This window comes from Natator depressus, chromosome 12 (genome assembly GCF_965152275.1).
Source record: "Natator depressus isolate rNatDep1 chromosome 12, rNatDep2.hap1, whole genome shotgun sequence".
Classification (NCBI taxonomy): Eukaryota; Metazoa; Chordata; order Testudines; family Cheloniidae; genus Natator; species Natator depressus.
Window position 1 is genome coordinate 4,733,104 of NC_134245.1, and position 19,878 is coordinate 4,752,981.

A 19,878-nucleotide genomic window follows, 5' to 3' on the forward strand; every position below is an offset into this window, starting at 1 on the left:
GACAATATTAAAGGTACAACAAACTATCCTGATGTGAAGGAAAGAAGAAGAATAGTAAGAGGCCAATATGGCTCCATCAAGAGCTCTTTAATGACCTGACTATAAAAAAGGAATCCCACAGGGCAGAGGTGCCTTTTGTGCCTCCAGTCAGGTACAGCCCACACTCTGCACTGGGAAGTGCACTAGTCACTGGGCAATAGTGGACAGTGGCTTTCAAAATCCAAAACACCACAGTTCATTTAACACGATAAAGGGACTTGCATCTTGCCTTGCCAGGATCTCAGGGTTCCAATTTTGGGCTATTGCTATTTACTATGTATTACTGTAGCACTGCATTAGCAGATGCAATCCGGTACCCCTGATTTGCCTCCACACTATGAAGAGCCTTCAGGAAAGGAGAGAGTTCAATGAGTGCTCACTGAAAGGGCTTGCGGCCTGAGACCTGCCCTGAGAGAATATTTTATTAACAGTCGCTCAATAGCTGCCTTTACCCACTTGCCAAAGTCAGAGTTCAGGGTCCCTTGCTCCCTGGCACCACTGAAACAGCACCTAACAGTTCACAGAGCTCCAAGGGTGATTGGCAAGGGAATAATCCCCTGGAGTCTGGTCTTGGCAGCTACACCAGCTTCCAGCTCTGCCTGACTACTGTGGAGTGTGGGTTCACACTTACTTGGAAGCAGCAGTTTTCAGGGTCCGTGGGGTTGACAGTAAGGGAGATGGTCTATACGCTTTAGCATGGACGAATGCAGGTGTCTTCATGGACAGCTCTGAGGAGAGAGAGCATGAGACACTTAAGCCCTGGATTTTAGTGGTTTGGCGTTCCTGCTGCAAATGCTCCCATAAGGGGGTGGGGATGTCAAATTTTCCACAGTACAGATCACATTATAAGTGTCTTGTAGCCTCTTTTCCTCTAAGTATGGATGACAACAGTCCTCAGCAACTAAAGCCGTGGTTCCATCCTGAGTCTTATGGATTGCAGCTGCTTTTAGGGAGATAAGGCTTCTTTCCTTTTTGAGGGATATTAATCAGTCTCCTCTGGCTTTCTCTCTCCCTGTGTGCCTGACCAACTCTGCACACCTAGTCTTGTATTCCATGGCCATGGAGAGAGGAGATTCCACAGGATATGGAGCTGGCTCTGCTACATTCAGTTCCCAAGGAGGCTCCCAACAGCCCTGAACTATTCCAGTTCCTCCGAGTTAAACCCCACCATTCTCCCTGCACCAGGGACAAGCCTAGGAATAAGTTCCTTCCCTTATACTGGAAGGGGCAGAGTCTAGCAGCATCGCCCACTTCCGCAGAAAGAGCCAGCCAGCTGAAGCCCAGGTCATAGAAGGGTGACAGAAGTGGGAGTGAGACACCAAACCAGGATTCTGGAGGGCTGCGAGCCTGCCTTTATCAGAAGGGGTAGCAGCCACCAGGTGAGTTTCATCTGGGGCATACGCTCTCATTACCCTCTTCAGCTTCATTTTTGAACCTTCCATCTGCTTCTCCCCCACAAGTGGGAGCAGGAAGGAAAAAGCAAGTTAAGTGGAGAAATGAGACAATGACTCCATGACTTCTTGTCTGAGGAGGGAATGGGGGAGTGGGTGGGACTCCTTGCTTCCTGGTTTCCTCTGCAGTCTGGGGAAAGCCTGAAGTTGTATGATCAATGTGGTATTAGTTTAACCTAGTGATGGTTACAAACAGCTAGAATAACACAGCCTGTTGCAGAAAATGGGTGCTACTGCCACAGGCCTTGAGCAGTAGTCATCTGCTGAAAGGGAGAAGCTACTGAGCGCTCTACACACTGAATGCAATGCTAAGAGTCCCTCTGAGAATGGGGCAGTGCCACTGACTGGCATGGTCCCTCAAGTTAGCCCTTTCTGAGCACGCAATCCTATGCGTTTGGGGGGGATGGGGTGCAGTGCCTGGGGTGGCAAACTGCAGCACTATGCTAGGCTCTTCAGAGTCTCTTCAAAGCCAAGCATCGCCCTCCAAATCACCTGATCTCTTTGTCCGATTTCTATCCCTGCCTTTATCCAATGTTACACTACTGTCCTCCCCTCGTGAACAGCATTATAGAGAGCAGGACCAATCAACTCTATAGACAGAGCCACCTAAAGGCCCAGTGCACTTGGTAGCATGGTTAAGTACATCCACAACATTTCTTTCGACACTAGCGTCAACCCAGTTGGCCCCTCTGCACAACATACGCTAGCGTGGGCATTCTGACCACCCTACACTGCTTCAGCTGCTAGTGACGAGAGCAGAGATCAGGGAGTTATTTTTTTAGAATGCCTTCCCAGAAATCCCCCACTCCATGGTGCATGCCATTCTGGGAGATTTTTGTACCAGTCAAGCAGGACACTAAAACTTGTCTCAGGCAGAGACTTGTTTGGTGGAGAACCCAGCACTCTTCAACAAGAAAGCAGACAGGAGTGCTCCTGAGAGACTGAGTAACCTTCAGTGGTCTCTGAAGAGGAGAGTCCTGAGGCAGATGCCCCTCTTGCTGTGTGTAATGCAGACTTAAGAGTGATAATGTCAGGTCACCATCTCTGCCCATATGCTCTTGGACTGGCTCAGCCCTTTCAATAACCCCAACCACTTTGATCTCTGTGGAGCCTGCCCTGACATTACAGCACCAGTCTACCTATATGGAAGTTTCAGTCTCTGTAGGCAGGAGAATTTTCATAGCTTTGTGCAAGTTGGCTACTGCCCCAAACTCCTGCTCCCTGGCTCACACTGGGTGTTGGATGTTAGAAGCATTTCATTTTTGACTAGCACATGTAACTGGATGGAGGTGGACCAAAAGTATATGTCCTGAGCAACCTACAGCTAAGACTATCAGTGAGATTTTTTAGGCCTTAGACGAGAACCCAGGGACTTGGCAACTCAAAGCACTGGTTGATCTGACACCAAATAACTCTATGCGAAAGAGTAAGCGATGTTACTAGGGGGAGACAGGCCAATGGTCAGGACCAAGCCTTTAACAAGTCCTTAGGTTTAGACTATTGGACTATTGGAGATAGCAACAGCATTGAAATATTCCCTTTTCATTCAAGAGAAAGCACAGTAACAACATTCTTCAGCAGTGCGGTCTAGCTGAATGCATCCAATGAAGTGAGCTGTAGCTCACGAAAGCTTATGCTCAAATAAATTTGTTAGTCTCTAAGGTGCCACTAGTACTCCTTTTCTTTTTGCGAATACAGACTAACACGGCTGCTACTCTGAAACTTGTCATTACTCTACTGTGGAATCTAGTGGACAACATGGGTGGTAATATTGTTACCAAAACCCTTCCACAATCTATTGACAGGTCCCAGGGGCAGCCCCTCCAACTAACTTCTACCACCAACATGAGTGCGTTCTTACCCTCACTCTCAGGATCCTCAGTTTCAGCTTCCTCCTCAGTCATCTCCTCTTCCTCGGAGTCACCGACCTCTCCTATTACAGCTCCACCAGCCAGCTCAGCTTCTCGTCCTACAGCTTCCTTCATCAATTGCCTTCCATATTTCTCAGGATACTGAGCAGACATGGCAGTAGAATGCCTGCTCAAGCTCCGGGTTCTTGCACTTCTGGGGCTCTCGACAACTAGATAAGGAATAATAAACAAGCTTTACTCTAAAAGGCCTTTCAGCCAAGGCTTGTCCTCACACACATTGTCTAAGCCTCAGCCCCCATTTGAGACAAATAGTCACTGGCAAAATGTCTGTCTTTAGTATGGAAAGCGCATAGTGCTGGTTTTTAATAATTTAGTTGCAAGGTAAACTGAGGCATGGAGTTTAAGTTACTTGGCCAAGGTTAGAGGGTTGGAAGTAGAACTAATTCACTGCCATAACTACTTCACGACACTCTGAAAATTTAGTCATAATAGTCCACTCGGCTTCCTCTCCATTGAATTCTGAAGGAAGAGGGCATACATTTTACTCTGCCTAGCTTTCTGAAGGACATACAGAACAGCCCTTGCCAATATGGAGAAGTAGAAATAAAACTAGAGGTTTTAGTTCAGATTGACATTTGAGCTGCCTATCAATGCCCACCTCACTTACTAGGGACATTCTGACACCAGCAGGACAGCTGCAGCGAGAGGGCAGAGAGGAATCTCAGTGTTGATTTCTAGATCGGTTTCCAGCAGATTTTAATCACACCACTCTTGTAATCAAGTTCCATATTACCCTGCATTTTCCCCCACATAATAATTAACAAACACTTGAGGGGAAGGAGGGTCTGTGGTTAAGGCACCAAACTGGGACTCAGGAGACTGGGGTTCTGTTCCCAGCTCTGGCACAAACTCCCTGGGTGACACTAAGCAAGTCATTCCAGCTCTGTTTGGTTCCCTGTCAATAAAAGAGAGACCTTTCCTTTGTTCATCTACACTGCAAGCTCTCTGAGGCAGGAACTCTCTTACTGTGTATCTGTATGTATAGCTAAAAGCACAAAAGGGCCCAATCTCGGCTTGGGCCTCTAGGCACTACTGAAATACAAACAATACAATACTGTGGCACAAGATGAAGTAGTGAGGTCCAAACCCAATACCTTGAAGTGTTTTGTCTGGTGGCAAACACTTCTCACCAAATGATTACTCTATAGCTGACCTCTGAGTCCTCATTCTCAAAGGAAAGCTGCACAACACCTTCAAATGACAAGCCTGGGAGCTTAAATTCATAACTTTGCTAGACACTAAAAATCATGGACTGAACAGAGACACTGGATTTATGGCTTATTACAACAATCTATAACCCAGTAGCAACCCTGCCAGCTGCCTTCCCCCATCCCTCCTTTCCTCCCTATGACTAGAGGGGTGTTATTGGGCCACTTCACCTTGAAATATGTGTTAACTACTTATGCTACACAATCTCTTCCACTTTGTAATTAGCTGGGACACTGAGCCCGTTTCCCAGACCTGAAGAGGAGCTCTGTGTAAGCTTGAAAGCTTCTCTCTCTCACCAACAGAAGTTGGTCCAATAAAAGATGCCAGCTCACCCACCTTCTCTCTCTATTATCCTAGGACCAACGTGACCTACCACACTGCTACATAAAGGAAGAGAATGTAAGTTTAAAGGAGCCACTGTGTGGAACACTGTCTGCAACACCTTGGTAGGCAGCAAATTCAGTGATATTGAACTAATGAGCTGGCTACCCAGAATGCCATCCCTGTTGTGCTCCCTACACGTACACAGAACAGATCTCTGCCTAAAGCTAAATAAAGAGCTAATCTTGTGGGCAAAGAAGAGACCTCTGCTCAAAACAGACCCTCTATATAAACAAGACAGATAGACCTGCGGTGGTGGGAGAGGGGTGTAGTTAGATGTACACAATACATAACAAGCAGCTTTCCTGGACTCTTGGCACATTTGTGCATCACACCAGGACTAACAGCGGTAAAACCAGCCATCTTCCCAAAGCCAAGAAATAAAAACAGCCCTGCACCTCAATTATCAATCACAGCCCTTTGGTGCACACTGCTCCTTCCCCAAAAGCCTGGGCAAAAAGATAGCGCATATCTCTTGGCAACCTCTATTTTAGAGGAACAGGAGAGAAGGGTACATTCTAGAGAACAGCCTGCCTGTTGCCCCTTGTTTGTCAACTGCCTGTGCTGATCTCCAGTACGGCAGTGTAGCCCAGCGACAGAGCAGGTCTTTGGCCTGGAATCTGTTTTTTCATTTAGGTCAAAGCCAACACCTTAAGTTCCACCCAGAAGTCCAACACACAGCCAATGCAAAACCCAGAGAGTGTTGTGGTTATGTGCTTCCCACAGGACACACTGCTTAACATTCAGCTGCCACATTCTGTACCAGCTTCGGTTTCCAGCTATGTGCTTGCCAGAGGCACCCTGTGTAAAAATGGAGCAAGATGAAAACAAGAGAAGAGACCCCACAGGATGCCCCCATTCCAGGGCAGAAACAGCCTCAGAACCATGGAATAACTGCTCTTCTGCTGAACTTTTGTAAAGGGAGTGCCCAACACAAAATCCTGGCCAGCTTGGCCGCTCTAACCAGGTGAAGCAAACTTAGCTATCTGGGACACTCAAACAAAGGAAATGGGCTTAGCTGGAACATGGCTTGCCCAGGAAGGAAGTTATCCACCTCTCTCTGGGAGCTGTCTGTTCATATACATAGTTGTACAGACCTGCCAAGAGCATGTGAATAGAAAACAAATTCCACTGTCAGTCACTGTGTGTGAAACAAGAACAGGCAAATGAGCATGGCAGCCAGCCTGACACTCTATTTAGAGGGCCTGACCAGCCATGCCTTTGAGGTTACTTGGAAGAGATTATCTCCAGAACCTGCTGGGGAACAAAGTCATGTTTTGCCCACCAAGACTCCTGCTGCTCATTGGTTTGCACCAGAGCAGTGTACTCAGTTGCCTTCCATCACTGCCCTGAAAGTGCTTCTTACCCTCACTGGCAGCCCCTGCCTGCTCAGCTCTGTCATCCTCCATTTCCTGCTCCACATCAGCCATCTCTTCGCTCTCATCTGCATCATCCAGCTTCTCAATTATATGGGCGACAGTTTCTCTCACTGATGGTCTGCTGGATTTCACAGGCTGTAGAGCAGACAGGGTGTCCGAACGTCTGCTCAGACTCCTGGAGGCAGCTGGCGGTGAGGAGCTTGGTCTGTCAGAAGCTAGACATTCAGAGTTAGGTTAACACAGAAGTCCCCAATGTATTATTATTGACATTTATTGTGGCACTTGTTGCAAGTATGAAACATATCCAGACACCAAGGAAGGACATATATACAGTTTGCATGACTTGCCCTCGCTTTACTCAAGACAGCTCAGAGAGTTCGCACTGTGCATTAGGAAGTAGGTTTGAAAGAGACCTTCTCAGCTGGCTTTTCTCAGCCCCTGCTGGAGAGAGCCACATGGTGCATTAGAAGCATTAGCTATACTGTAGCACCAGAACTAGGCTGCCTTATCAGCCTTTGATATTAATGGAACACAAACACCAGTGCCCTTAGGACATGCTCCCTTTCTTTTCTTCCTCTCATTCCCTTTGCTCAACGCAATCCTCACACCTTCCTCCATGCTGCCTGTTTGGCCCAAAGTTCCCTCCCTCTCTTCAGTCATATCTGTCCCCTAAACTAATTTCTTCCACCAAGCTCACGAGTGAGAGCCCTCCCGAGTTAGAACATTATTGGCCTGTTCTTCAGGATGCTGTGCTCTAGGAAAACTGGAAGCTTTACAGGGCAGGGAACTTCTCTCTCCACAGCTGTTCTGTACAGTACCGAGTGTACTGGCCGTGCTTAAATACTGATCTGGCCCTCCTGACAAAAGTCATAAGATAGGAACTGAGTGTAAAAGAAATGCCAGGATAGTCACAGGGCTCTGTATTTTAATCAGAATCCTGTGTGTTTTGCAGGAAGAGCTGTGCAAAGCTATTTACCATTTCAGATGGTGACCCTGGTGCAGCGATCCTGCCTCAATCTCTGTAAAGGCAGCAGGTGCACTCATAGACCCATGTCAGCCATCAGTGTTAGTTCCTGCCCATAATGGAGTTCCTACTCTCAGCCTCCCATAAAACCCAGGTGTTAAGCTGGCAGCTCTCTACGTCCAGAATGAGACTGTGCCCACCTGTAAATATCCCAGAGTCAGGGACAGGTTTAAAGAAACAATTCATAGAACGTGTAACTGGGATGAAAATGGAAGAGATCAGACCAGCACAATGAATGTCCTAAATCTAAGTGTGCACTTGAACAATGGTTTGGGCTCAGACCAATTTCAAACTAGAGCCTCAGTACAGAGCTGGTCTAGAACAGGGTTTTCCTACCATGGACTAGAAACAAAAGCAGTAGCAGACGGGGAAGACCCCTAACTTCCAGGTAAGGAGAGGGGAGAAGACTTTTTTCAAACATTCATCAATTCCAAGGCCAGAAGGGATCATTGTGATCATCTAATCTGACCTTCTGTACAGCAGAGGCCATAGAATGTCCCCCAAAATAATTCCTAAAGCAGATCTTTTAGAAAAACATCCAATCTTGTTTGTTCTCCTGTCCCAGGCCCAGACTGTATCCCCATCCACCCCTCCAGCTCCAGCCTGCCTCCATAATTCTCCTTTGCTGTATTTTGGTGGGGAGACCCACTTGCCAGGGAGAACCCACTCCTGTAGTCTTCTGGAGACTGGCCAGGAATAAAGATGGGGTCAAGCAGGGCATTTCTTTCTTGCCAAATGACAAGGCAGGAGGTCTTCCTCACACTGGGATGGGGGAGGACCCCATAGCAGAAACAAAACCCACCAACCAGGGTTGGTCCTAAAGAAGCTTCTGCTCAGTGGGGGCAGGGATCCCCTGGCAGTGCCTGCACAAGAAACTGGGAGCAAAGCCCGTGCCAGCAGTGGTCTCCCAACTGTGGGAGAACTTGGGCTAGGCAGGGAAGGGGAGATGGTGACAACTAAGGGTATGTCTACACAGCCAAGAAAAACCTGCAGCTGGCCTGGACCAGCTGACTCAGGCTTGCAGGGTTTGGGCTGCGGGGCTGTTTCATTGCTGTGTGACTGTCCCATCTCGCAGGGTCCGAGAGCCCAGGCTGCAGCCCAAGCCAAAACATCTACACAGCAAGGAAACAGCCCCGCAGCCCAAGCCCCGCAAGCCCAAGTTGGCTGGAACAAGCTGGCCCCAGGCATCTAGTTGTTGTGTAGACATAATAATGGGGAGGACAGGGGACTCTCTTCCCCTGGAGGGCTTGAGGCCACAGGGTGGGCCCGGCAAAGTGCCAGACTCAGGTGTGATTAATGTATCCAGCAAGCTAGTTTACAACTGCCATTCTCTGATTATAGGGGAAGCATCTTACACAGCAGGTCCCAGCTCAACTCTCTTTGGCTCCTACGGTACTCAACCACCAGCCCATCTGCTCCAGGAAGTTGCTCTGCATAACTGCTCCCTCGGGTATGTTCTCGCTGCTCTGAGCTCAGGCTCACCGCCTGTCCCTGAGACTCAGTGGCCATCTGGTCAGTGTGTTCAGGATCCCGGGCCAAATCCTTCTTCTGAAGTCTCTCTGTCATTCCATCCTCGGCATCCACATCAGACAGCATGCCCTCCTCAGTAGCCGCATTAGAAGCCTTTCTTCCTTGCACTGGAATTTTTCCTTTCAAGAACTTTTGTTCAGAAAACCTCACTTGGCTTTGCTCACCGAGCTGCGGCTGAGCAAAGAGCTCCGTGTTGCTGAGGATGATTTCGGTATCACTCGTCCCCATGGTCATTCCAATCATGGATGTTGCTTGCGACTCCGCCAGATAATTTTGTGCTGGTTAGAAATTTTTAAAATAAGTTTAATCTGCGGAATCACTCAGGGCCCTAGGAAAGCAAATACATTAGCAGGACATATATACAGAGTCATTAACTCAAAACTCTTGTCCTGCCCTTGATGTCAATCCATAAGCCTTTATAGCAATTTAATGCCAGTCAAAAGGACCTGTGCTTTATACACTAACCCACAGCATTCTGGATAAGAGCAGCAGAACAATGCAGACATCGCTCTCCAAACCCTAGGGCACCCAAAGATTTACTGGGAGACTTCATTCTGCCAATAGGTACTGAAAAGTTCTCATGGACTTCCCCATCTGCCACAGGCCCACATGAACAGGTCTTTCATGCACTTGGATTGCTTAGGGCCAAGAGTAATTAGAGAACAGAAAGGAGACTTCCAAACCAATCTGCAAGTAGAACAAATCAGATCAGAGTTATAACAACCTCTAGCCTAGAGAGGGGAGAATGGTTGGTTCCACCCTTATGGGGACAACACAATGGATGTGCAGAGCTGTTGTAGCATTGCCAGAGACTTCAGTGCAATAGTGATTGTTACTGGGAATTCTGACCAGGAAGACATCCATTAAAGCAGAAATCCCCAGGGAGGGCCAGGAAGTTAAAAAGCCCAGTAAGAGAGAGATGTTTGGAAGGACAAGAGAATTCAGTAGTAGCTCAACAAGGCATCTTCCGCAGAATGATACAAGCGTAGAAATCCGCTCAGTTCTGCTGTCAATAACAGTCGGGCAGTCTCTGCATTCTGGGGTCTTTGCCAGGCCTGCATTCCTCAGTCTGTCCTGAGCCCTGGCTAACTGTCTGCTGTGCAACAGTGGTGCTGCCCACCCATTTGGTAGCACCAAGAGCATGTAACATCACTTTGCCAAGGACTGTGCTAGCTTCTGGGTGCCATTCAAAGTGTGGCTATTTATAAAGCTCCGAAATACTTTGGATTCTGGCCACCTCTTTCGTTGCTCGAAAGCACGCTAAGGCTATGTCTATGTCTGCCCTCGGAGTTGGAGGCGTGATTTCCCGCTCAAGTAGACATACTTGTGCTAGCTCAGCTAGAACTCCTAGTATAGCCACGACAGTCTGGGCTGCAGCAGCATGGGCTAGCCACCCAAAGTGCAAACCCAGCTGGGCCCCAGGGGCACCTGCATGGGGTGGCTAATCTACGCCACTGCCCGTGCTACCACAGGTATGCCGCCGGGTTTAGCGTGCTGCCCCAAGACCACCTAACGCGAGTACCATCTGCTCAAGCTGGAGATCACACCCCTAGCTTCAAATGTAGACATAGCCTGCGGTGACGAGCGTTTTATCAAATAGGTTATGAAGGCAGCTGGGGCGCCCTCCCCAACAATCCCTAGATTTGAACATTCCTGGACTGGAGACAGGTCCTGCTCGGTGGAGAGCCCCCAAATGATGGGATTTCCTTCCTCCACTGGTCTGACAGAGCCAGAGCACTTGGAGCACAATGCAAAAATGTTACACTCCCAGAGCAGGGATGGTTTTAAAACTGGGAGTTGATTAAACTTAGTATCCCCAACACACAAAGCTTTCACAAGCCGCAGTGCTGCTGAGTCTGTCTAGAGCACACCTATCTTCTGGTACGACATCCGGCTCGGACCTCTTTAACAGAGCCCAGATGATATAGGGACAGGGTGCAGTGAAATAACCTGGGCGTTCCAGACAGCTCATACAAAATTCACACTGACATTAAAATATTCTAACATATGCACATATTAACTCATGAGTGCTGCACCAGACTCATGTGTAATGACGACGGCCTGATCGGGGGGAGCGAGTTTAATGATGAGCCTACTTGTAAGTGTCCTTCTCTTTACTTGGGCTTTTTTTTTAAAATGATGTATATCCGCCTAGCGATATCTGTGACAGATGTTTTGTTTCTATAAAGGTATAAAAAATAAAAATGCATTAGCCTTGTGCCCTTTCTGTTTCTTTTTGATGGAAGGTGGAGAACTAATGAAACAATGATGTCCCAAGAGAGAAAGATTTTTACTCAAGACTATTTAAAACTCTGGCTTTGTCAACACCTATTGAACTTCAATGACTAGTACACATTACGGAGAAACAACATCTTTGCTAAAGATTCAACATCCTGAAAGGTGAGTAGCTCCAGTACCAAAGCTCTGAGAGCCCTAAAAGGCCCTCTGACAAAACTAGGGCAAGGGTGACCTGACAGTCCTGAAATTTCTAAAAGTAAAAAACAGCAGGAAAATGTTTACTGAAAATCCTTCCAGGCCTTATTTCTCCAGCATGGAGCAGCAGAGAGAGAGCACGAGCCCTGTTTATTTCTTAAAACCCTGTGCAGTTCACAGTTAAATTGACTAAAGGGTTTAACACGCCAATGCACACCAACAACAGAGATCTTTAATTTGAAACACAGCAAAATTATTGCCTCAAATTGGCTACCAGATCTTCAAATTGCCATGTGGGTCCTCCTGAGCACTTCCCACCCTACCCCATTACTCTGGAAGATCCCAGCTGCTGGGGTAGAGGACTACAAGGGCCTGTTATCCCAGACACCTCAGTTCCAGCCTTGATGCCAGCAGCTGCATTTCACCTGGATAGTTTCATTGTGAGCAGAAAGGTGGTGAAACAATAGGTGGCAAGCAACACTTCCCAGCAGTGAGGGAACATCGTGGAGACACGATGACAGCAGGCTCAGTACAGAAGTAGGGAGCCAAAGGACGAGCTGCTCTGTGGTTATGGATAGATGTGACTGAAATCAGTCAGTCAATCACTATACTTCAGTTCTCACTACCTCCTCCCTCAGTCCCAGGTCTCCTAAGGCCAGTCTCACTAAGGAGATGCCAAACAGGAAGCATGGATTCAGAACTGCTCCTGACTCCTGTTTAGGCAGTGACAGCTGCTAATTATCAGGATGTAAGTAGACTCAGACCGGTGATATTCAGAGAAGGTAGCTCAGGCACCAAGGACAGGCTGAGTCACCAGAGTAGCTAGAAGGAGGTTTGTGCCCCTCCCAACTTTATGTTTAGGATCACTTCCATGTCACTGTAAACATGGAAGTGGCCTGGAAATCCTGAAACCCTAGCAATCTGCTTCTCCACACAACACCCCTCTTCACCCAAAACAGGAGAAATAACAGTCACAACACCCACTGCCTTTTATCTGCAACAAATTCTGTTCCACGCCTCCTTCGAAAGCCTCCACATTGACAGTTTTGCGATTCTTTGGCCTGCGGATTAAGCCTCTTTTTTCAACAGACTCTGGTGGTACTGGGGTAGCAAGAGAGATCTGAAGAGACCTGAAAAGAGACAGAGTATAACACCGCTCCAGACCTACTGTTTCCCACTCCCATCCCAGATCACTTTTGCCAGTAGCCAAAGAATGGGACTTTAAACATTGTGTTAACTTGAGGAGATTTTCTACAGGGTTAGGTCAACATAGATGGCCTTGCGTTGACCTCGCTGTGCAAGTGTCTTCACTTAAATGTGGATTCCCACCAACGTAAGTGCCTCTCTATGCTGATTTAGTAACACCACCTCCCTGAGCAGCTTAGAGTCACAGTCAGTGTAATTAGATCAACCCAGCATGAGTGTAGACACTGCATTACTTTTGTCGACTGTAACTGGCTTTCAGGAGCCATCCCACAATGCCTTACAATGGCAATAAATCGATACAAGTGCTACTAGTGAGGACACACACTGCTGACCCAAGAAACCAAGTGTACACACACCATATAATAACTGCGGTGGCTGTATGCCAACACAAGTTAGGTCAACATAATTTTGTAGGCTCATACCCTGCAGAGCAATGACAATGGAATCGAGTAACTTAACTACCTTCTTGTAATAAAGTATCATTTTAGAATAACAGTTCAGAGATGTAGTATCTTGAAAACAATAAAGCGTATTGCATGGATATCTTGTTCTTCCCTAAGGCTGAGTTCCCTGGATCTGTGGGGCTCAGTTCCTTCAGACTCCTCCATACAGCCTGTCCATACCAGCTTGTCGGCTTAGACAGCTGCATGCAAGTGGACCCTCCCACCCCCGAAAGGCTTTTTAACTCTTTAGTCATTTGCTCTCTAATTCTCAGCACTGCAGAACAAGATTTGTAAACAGGAGACAAGACAGAGGATCTTATAAGCTAACAGCTGCAACCCACCCATAATCATCTATCTAGATACTCTTATCTGGGAAGCCAATGTTTTGCTTCCCTGCTTGCTCTTCTCACAGCTTTATACAATTAGATCAACACAGTCACACAGGAAAGTCTTATAATCGCAATGTAAGTTGTACAGTCTCTCTAGATAACTAGGTTACACATCAACATTCCTAGAGTCTCACCTGGCAGCTCCTGCAGTATTCATAACATTATGTATCAACTCCATTTCTGTCACGGTTGTGACTTTGCTTGCTGAGCAACTGAGTTCCCTACTCCTCTCCTTCTAATTCCTTCTTGAGATCCCTCAAGAGGGGATTGAGCAGTTTGAGATCTTTCTCTATGCCTCCAGCTAGTATGTGCCATACTGTTCAACGTCAAAAGGGTTAGCAAGCAGCAAGCACCTTCAGAAAAGGGCTCCACCAGAAAGGTACTGGATGCATTCTAAAACCAAAGTTGACATGAGCCCTTAAGGGACGGAGGGGTGTTTGTAGGAAATTCCCTGAGGTTTAATATTTTAAATTATTTGCACCTTCTACAGCTGGTGCAGAACAAGAATTAAGAACCATTTTAACTGTGATCTCCAGCACACAACTCACCTCTTCCCCTTAACTGCATAAGGAGAGTGGAAACACATTTGGGCAATTTAAATAATCTGACACCAGTCTGCTTTAGCAACATAGTTTAACATACAATGGATTATCTAACATTAAGCTACATATTTCAGGTGAATCAGAATGATTGTGACATGTTTTACAGCTTCCTGCCTACAGAGAGCTGTATTGTTGATGTACCTGAAAGAAGACTAACACTTATGAAGCCTTAAACCTAGGAGGGAAGCCTTAAAAAGTAAATAAACGTATAGGCTCCCTCCTGCAAGATACAGGAAGAAAAAGGCTTCATAACACATCTGGGAAAGCATTTAATATTGACATTCTGTTAGTGTCCACAGTGCTGGGGGCTGTCGACACACACAAGGAAACAGGTTGTAAACTTTTCAGGGCAGTGGCTAAGACAAGCAACATACAAAGCGGAGGAGAGGTACACATTATGAATTCTAAAATAAATAAAAATAAAGGCCAGATATAAAGGCCGACTGTCCCTCAACCTTTCCATCAGGCATCACAGCTGAAGTGTGTCTTAAGGAGAGATCTGAAGGCAGGAAGGACAGGCTCGGCTCAAACGGGGGCGGGGGGGGCATAGGCATGAGCAGCATGGAAGAAAACAGAGGTTGTGGGAGAAGCAAAGAAAAGGGCAGTCATGGATGGCATCACTGGCAGAGCACTGGTGCAGCAGCATCGTGGAGAGTCTCAAAAAGGTGAGAAAAAGCAGCTTGAACTACATGCAGTGGAAAAGGGGAGCTGATTGAGAGATCTGATGTGCGCCAAATAATGGACAAAGATGACCATAGCTACATTGTGCACGGATTTGAGGGGGACTGATGAGGGTCCTAGGTGAGGCTTAGCTGTAGGGACAGAGGAGGCCACATCTTGGAAATGTAATGGAAGAGCAATAGGATTTGGATCCAGCCTGAATGTGTGGGGCAATGGAGAGGGAGGAGTCAAATCAGAACTGATTTAAAAGACCGCCTTGCATCCACAACCCCAGGACATCAGAGGGTATGCAATCACCAACACCCGGTATCAAACTATGGAACTGCTTTATCATTACTGTTCAGCCTACAGGATCCTATTGCATGTTGCTGTGACAGGGAAAAAAGTGGGCACGGAAGTGCTGGATATAGGTAGTTCTGCTTCCTGGTGCAGAACTGCCTGACAGAGAAACTGCTCAGAGCTGACTTACTGCAGCTGTGGAGTTCAAGAGAGCTCTTCCGAAGACCACGTACTGGCCCATCCTGCCTGCTCCTACCAGCTAGAGAAGGTCTGATGAATCAGAGCAGTTGTAGTCATGCCAGTCAAAAGCAGAAGCCTTTGTGGTTTAACTCACCGTGTCAGAGAAGAGTTGTCCAACGCTGGCTGGGCTGGAAAAAGTTTGAGGCACATATTAGCTGAGTATGGCACAACCGGTACAGATATTACTAGTGTGAGGGAGCAATCTTATCCATTCTCCACCTTTCAGGGCTGGTTACACTACGATCCCCCAAGAGCAAAGCTAGTATGCTACATCCACTACCTCATACTTAAGGCACCATGAATTGGGCAGAAATAACAGAAAAATATTCAGTGCATTTTCTTGTATTTCACTAATTTTCAGTTTGTTTTAGGAAAATAAAATGACAGCTTCACGATTCCTATTCTGAATTGCAATGCTACATATTAGTGGCTAGTTCTTTGAAAGGGCAATAGACCATTGATACAAAAGACAGCTTAATGCAAGAGAAGCTACCTCATTCAGTAGTATTAACCCCATTTATGTTAGTCACAATATATCCAGGAGGGTTGCAGGGGGGCAGTCAAGGGGCCTGGGCGCTGCTGCTGGGGACAGGGGCAGAGCAAGCTGGGGCACCCCCCTCCATCCCCAGCATGCTTGGCCCCTGTCCTCAGCAGCCAAGCCCAGACAGAGAGTGAGCCCTGCCCGACTGCCAGGGAGAGCAGCCAAACAAGCAGGGGAAACGCACAGGGAAAGGACGGAGCCCCCCTTTTCGCCACCCCACAGGTAACATGGGGCAGGGAGAGCAGGGAGGGTTGGATAGGGGGCAGTCAGGGGGTGGGGAGCAGGGGGGATTAGATAGGGGACTGGCATCCTGGGGGGAATGGTCAGGGGGGCAGAGAGCAGGGTGTTTGGATGTGGGAGTCCCAGGGGGGCAGTTAGGGATGGGGAGCAGGGTGGGTTGGATGGGGGTGGAGGGGGCTGGATAGGGGGCAGGGGCCAGGCCACGCCACGCCTCGCTGTTTGGGGAGGCATAGCCTCCTCCCAGCCTTCCCTACATGGCCCTCCATACAATTTCTGTACCTGATGTGGCCCTAGGGCCACAAAGTTTGCCCACCCCCGTTACAGACTAATCAAGTTGCCTCTTAACCTTCTCTTTGCTAAGCTAAAATTTAGAATTCAAAGTGGAACAATACCAACATGGAAAGCCATCCTGAGAGTCACAAATGGAGGAGCTGCTCAGGGAGGAGCCAGTTACTTGTAACTTGGGTGGTTTTAGTACCTCAACAATGTTTATTTTTAATCTAAAGAGATGGCCTTCGACCCACCTCCAGAGCACCCCTTTTGTACTTGCAACACACACCGCTTCCTGGTGTGGAACTGCCGAACAGAGAAGCTGCTCAGAGCTGACCTACTGCAGTTGTAGAGTTCAAGAAATCTCTTTTGAAGCTCCCTGAAAACCTTGGAGTACAGAGTCAAGCAAGGAGTTCCTTGATCTGCCTTACCAAGTTTTCGAGGAAGTCGCTCATCTGCTCCTCTCTCAAACTCAGAAATGCTGAACTTCTTTTTCTTCCTACTCATGTGTAATGCAGTCATAACTGTGCCCTCAGGAACAAAGTCCGGCAGATGCATTTCCAGGCTATCAAAACAAACAAGCCAAGGTTTTAGTGCAGGCCAACATTCTAGCGTTATCATCCAGGTACGCTCAGCTCCTAGCAGCAGTAACATTCATTTCTGTTTCCTACCTTTTGGAGCAGCAGAAATGAGGAACTAAGCAATGATGGGGTCAGCAAATACAAGAAGGTGTCACTCACTTGTCTTACCAACCAAAGCAGATTTCAAGGAAGAACGCAAAAGAGATCCAAATGCATATTTTCAATGAAGGTGTGATAAATGAAGGGGGGGAGGAGGCTCCCTTTTATGGACACCCAGCTAGCCAGTTAGCTACAAAAATCGCTTTTGGTAGCTGTTCTCTACTTGCTTTACCTGTAAAGGGTTAAAAAGTCTGACTGCATGCATAGGTAAAAGAAAGTGAGTGGGCACATGGCCAAAAGAGCCAATGTGACGGCTAGAACTTTTTAAAATTGAAACAAGACTCTCCTTTGTCTGTCTGTGGTTTGTCTCTCCGAAGAGGAGATACAGAGCAGCAATGCTGTAAGAAGCTTGTGCCAGGTATGAAAAATCATAAAATCATACTTAGAAACTACTCATTTGAAACCCCAGATATGTAAGTAGATCAGGAAATGTCTAGAAAGACGCGATTAGGTTTCTCTCTTTTATTTCTGTAAGGCTTGTGGACTCCTCTGTGCTAACCCCGGGTGCTTTTGTTTTGCTTAAACCTTTAAGCTCAACCTCAAGAAAGTTATTTTGATGCTTACTCCTTATAAGTGGTTCTTTTTAAAATCTAGCAATAGTCTGAGTTTTTAGACATATTTTTTTTGTTTTTAATAAAATTTATCTTTTTAAGAACCGGATTGGATTTGTGCGTCCTAAGAGGTTTGTGCATAATGTTGTTTAATTAGCTGGTGGCACCAGCTGATTTCCTTTGTTTCCTTTCTCAGCTCTTCCCTGGTGAAGGGGCTTGAGGGTACCCCACAGGAAGGAATTCCCAAGTGCTCCTTCCTAAGTTCTCAAAGTGGGGGTTTTTGCACTTGGGGTGGTGGCAGCATCTACCCATCCACGGTCAGAGAAGAGCTGTACCCTTAGAAGTTTAATACAAGCCTGGAGTGGCCAGTATTAATTTTTAAAAACCTTGCGGGCCCCACCTTCTGCACTTGAAGTGCCAGAATGGGGAATCAGCCCTGACAGAAGGGTTCTGTGAACTTAAGGCAAAAACGAAGGATCAGATCACACTCAACCCAGTTTCACAATTCTCCCCCCACAAGAACAAGAGAGAGCAATGAACATTTATTGCTGTACCGCTTGGTAAATAAGAAGGAGTCATCATGAAATGTCATCAGGGATGCTTGAATATAGGAAAACAGGAGAAAGATGCTTATCTAGTCAGGGTCTTGGGCCAGGAGCAGAAAGCTAGCAGGAAAGAAGATATAAAAAATTGCCCTGTTCTGCCCCTCCATGCTGGCAAGAGCCCTCCCATGTGAAAGCAAAGCTTGACTCAAACCTGCTGCAGAGGGAGGACAGGGGGCAATGCTGACCCTCTGAATGATGGAAGAACAGATAGTCAGCTGAATGGTAGGCAGAGAAGGGGTAGGGCAGATGTTGGTGGAAGGGAATTGGAAGCCTGTCAGGCAATGGAAGGAAGATGAGGGGAGATGGTTCTGCAGCCACATGGACTGTGGAGTTCCAGGTAGACCCATCTGTCAGACTCAGACTTCCATTGTTGGTGGAAGGGGATGCAAAGGGGCACAGAAGCTTGAAGGGAGATGTAAACAGAGTGGGGGAGGGAGCAAGGCTGAGCTGGGGGAGGGGCAATGTGGTGACGGTGGAGAGGATCTTAGGGGGTGGAAACAGTTCAAATTCCAACACTGCTGAGGCAGCAAGATCTTCAGCAATCTTATTCCAGTACAATGCCCATCCCCACTATGTTACAGTGTGCTGGATCTGCAGAGCTCCATGGCTACAGGATAACAGAATGCTCCTTTAGGCCCTGGTGCACCCCCTTCTCAGCCCTTTGCACCTAGGACAGTGGGACTGGAGCAGAGCAGTCAATAGGATACTCCTCAGTGGGAGCAGCATGCTTGTCAGAGCTGTGTAGTTTGGCATCCCCTGCAAGAAGAAAAGTGCCTGCACCATTCAGTTATAATTCATTAACATTTTAATATGTTCTTTCCCTCACAGTGACATCTGCTGGGGAAGATCAGAAGTGCATCTGTGTTTCACTACTTTTGTTACAAGATTAAGGCAAGCAATTATTATTAAAGGATACCTGAAAGGAGAAAAAAAATGGGCTGGTGTCCTTTTTTACTTCTTTATGACAGGAAAAAACCTGAAAGACTGGTTAGAAAAGAAGTGACTGCTTGTTTTTCACAACTGCTCTGGAAGGCTGTAGAGCAACTGGAAAAACAGTAACACAAGTACCAAGAAAACGAAAGCTGGAGCAATGGCCAGAAGGGATTTTTTAGCCAGACAACTTAAAACTTTGTTTACAACTATTTATTCTCAATGACTAGTTAATATTTTGACAAAGGAAGTCTCTTAAAGATCCAGCTCCTCCTTCCCTTTGGTTAAGATATAAGAGCTGACAACAGACATTGTCTGAGACTTTCAAAAACTCCATCATCAAAACCAGGGAAAGAAAAGCCTTCTCATGGTTTCTTTCATCATAAAGAAAGAAAAAGGTGCAGAGACCCACTTGCTCAAAAATACTCTGCAGGTCACCTTTAAGGTCGATTATTTGACATTGTAAGAAAATTCACAGATGTATAGAAAAAAAATGGAAAGAGTCATTAGGTCATTATTTTGAGCAAAATATTCTTTACTTTGCAGTAACTGTTAATGACAGCTCAAAAGCTGATCTCTCTCACCAACAGAAGTTGGACCAATAAAAGATATTATATCCCCCCACCTTGTCTCTTTAAAAATCTTACATCACTCCTCTGTTTTCCACTACACTGGGCATAAAGTCAAGTTTACAAAAGTAGATGGAGGAACTTTGCTAAATAGGTTAGAGACCATGACTGATTGGGAGAAGGGGGGGGAGGCTGCGGGGGGGGAGAACGATACG

General features: G+C 46.9%; 1 protein-coding gene across 1 annotated transcript in view; it reads right to left on the reverse strand.

Annotated features, from left to right (window-relative positions):
- The window catches only part of CENPT (centromere protein T), a 33,283-nt gene that overhangs the window by 6,177 nt on the left and 7,228 nt on the right, over positions 1–19,878 (reverse strand). The window contains exons 5-11 of the mRNA XM_074968395.1: positions 16,700–16,833; positions 15,312–15,345; positions 12,362–12,507; positions 8,770–9,222; positions 6,378–6,605; positions 3,352–3,570; positions 671–767 (exon numbers count right to left, since the gene is read on the reverse strand). Of these exons, the coding sequence (XP_074824496.1) occupies positions 671–767; positions 3,352–3,570; positions 6,378–6,605; positions 8,770–9,222; positions 12,362–12,507; positions 15,312–15,345; positions 16,700–16,833 (1,311 nt within the window). The remainder of the gene's footprint in view (positions 1–670; positions 768–3,351; positions 3,571–6,377; positions 6,606–8,769; positions 9,223–12,361; positions 12,508–15,311; positions 15,346–16,699; positions 16,834–19,878) is intronic.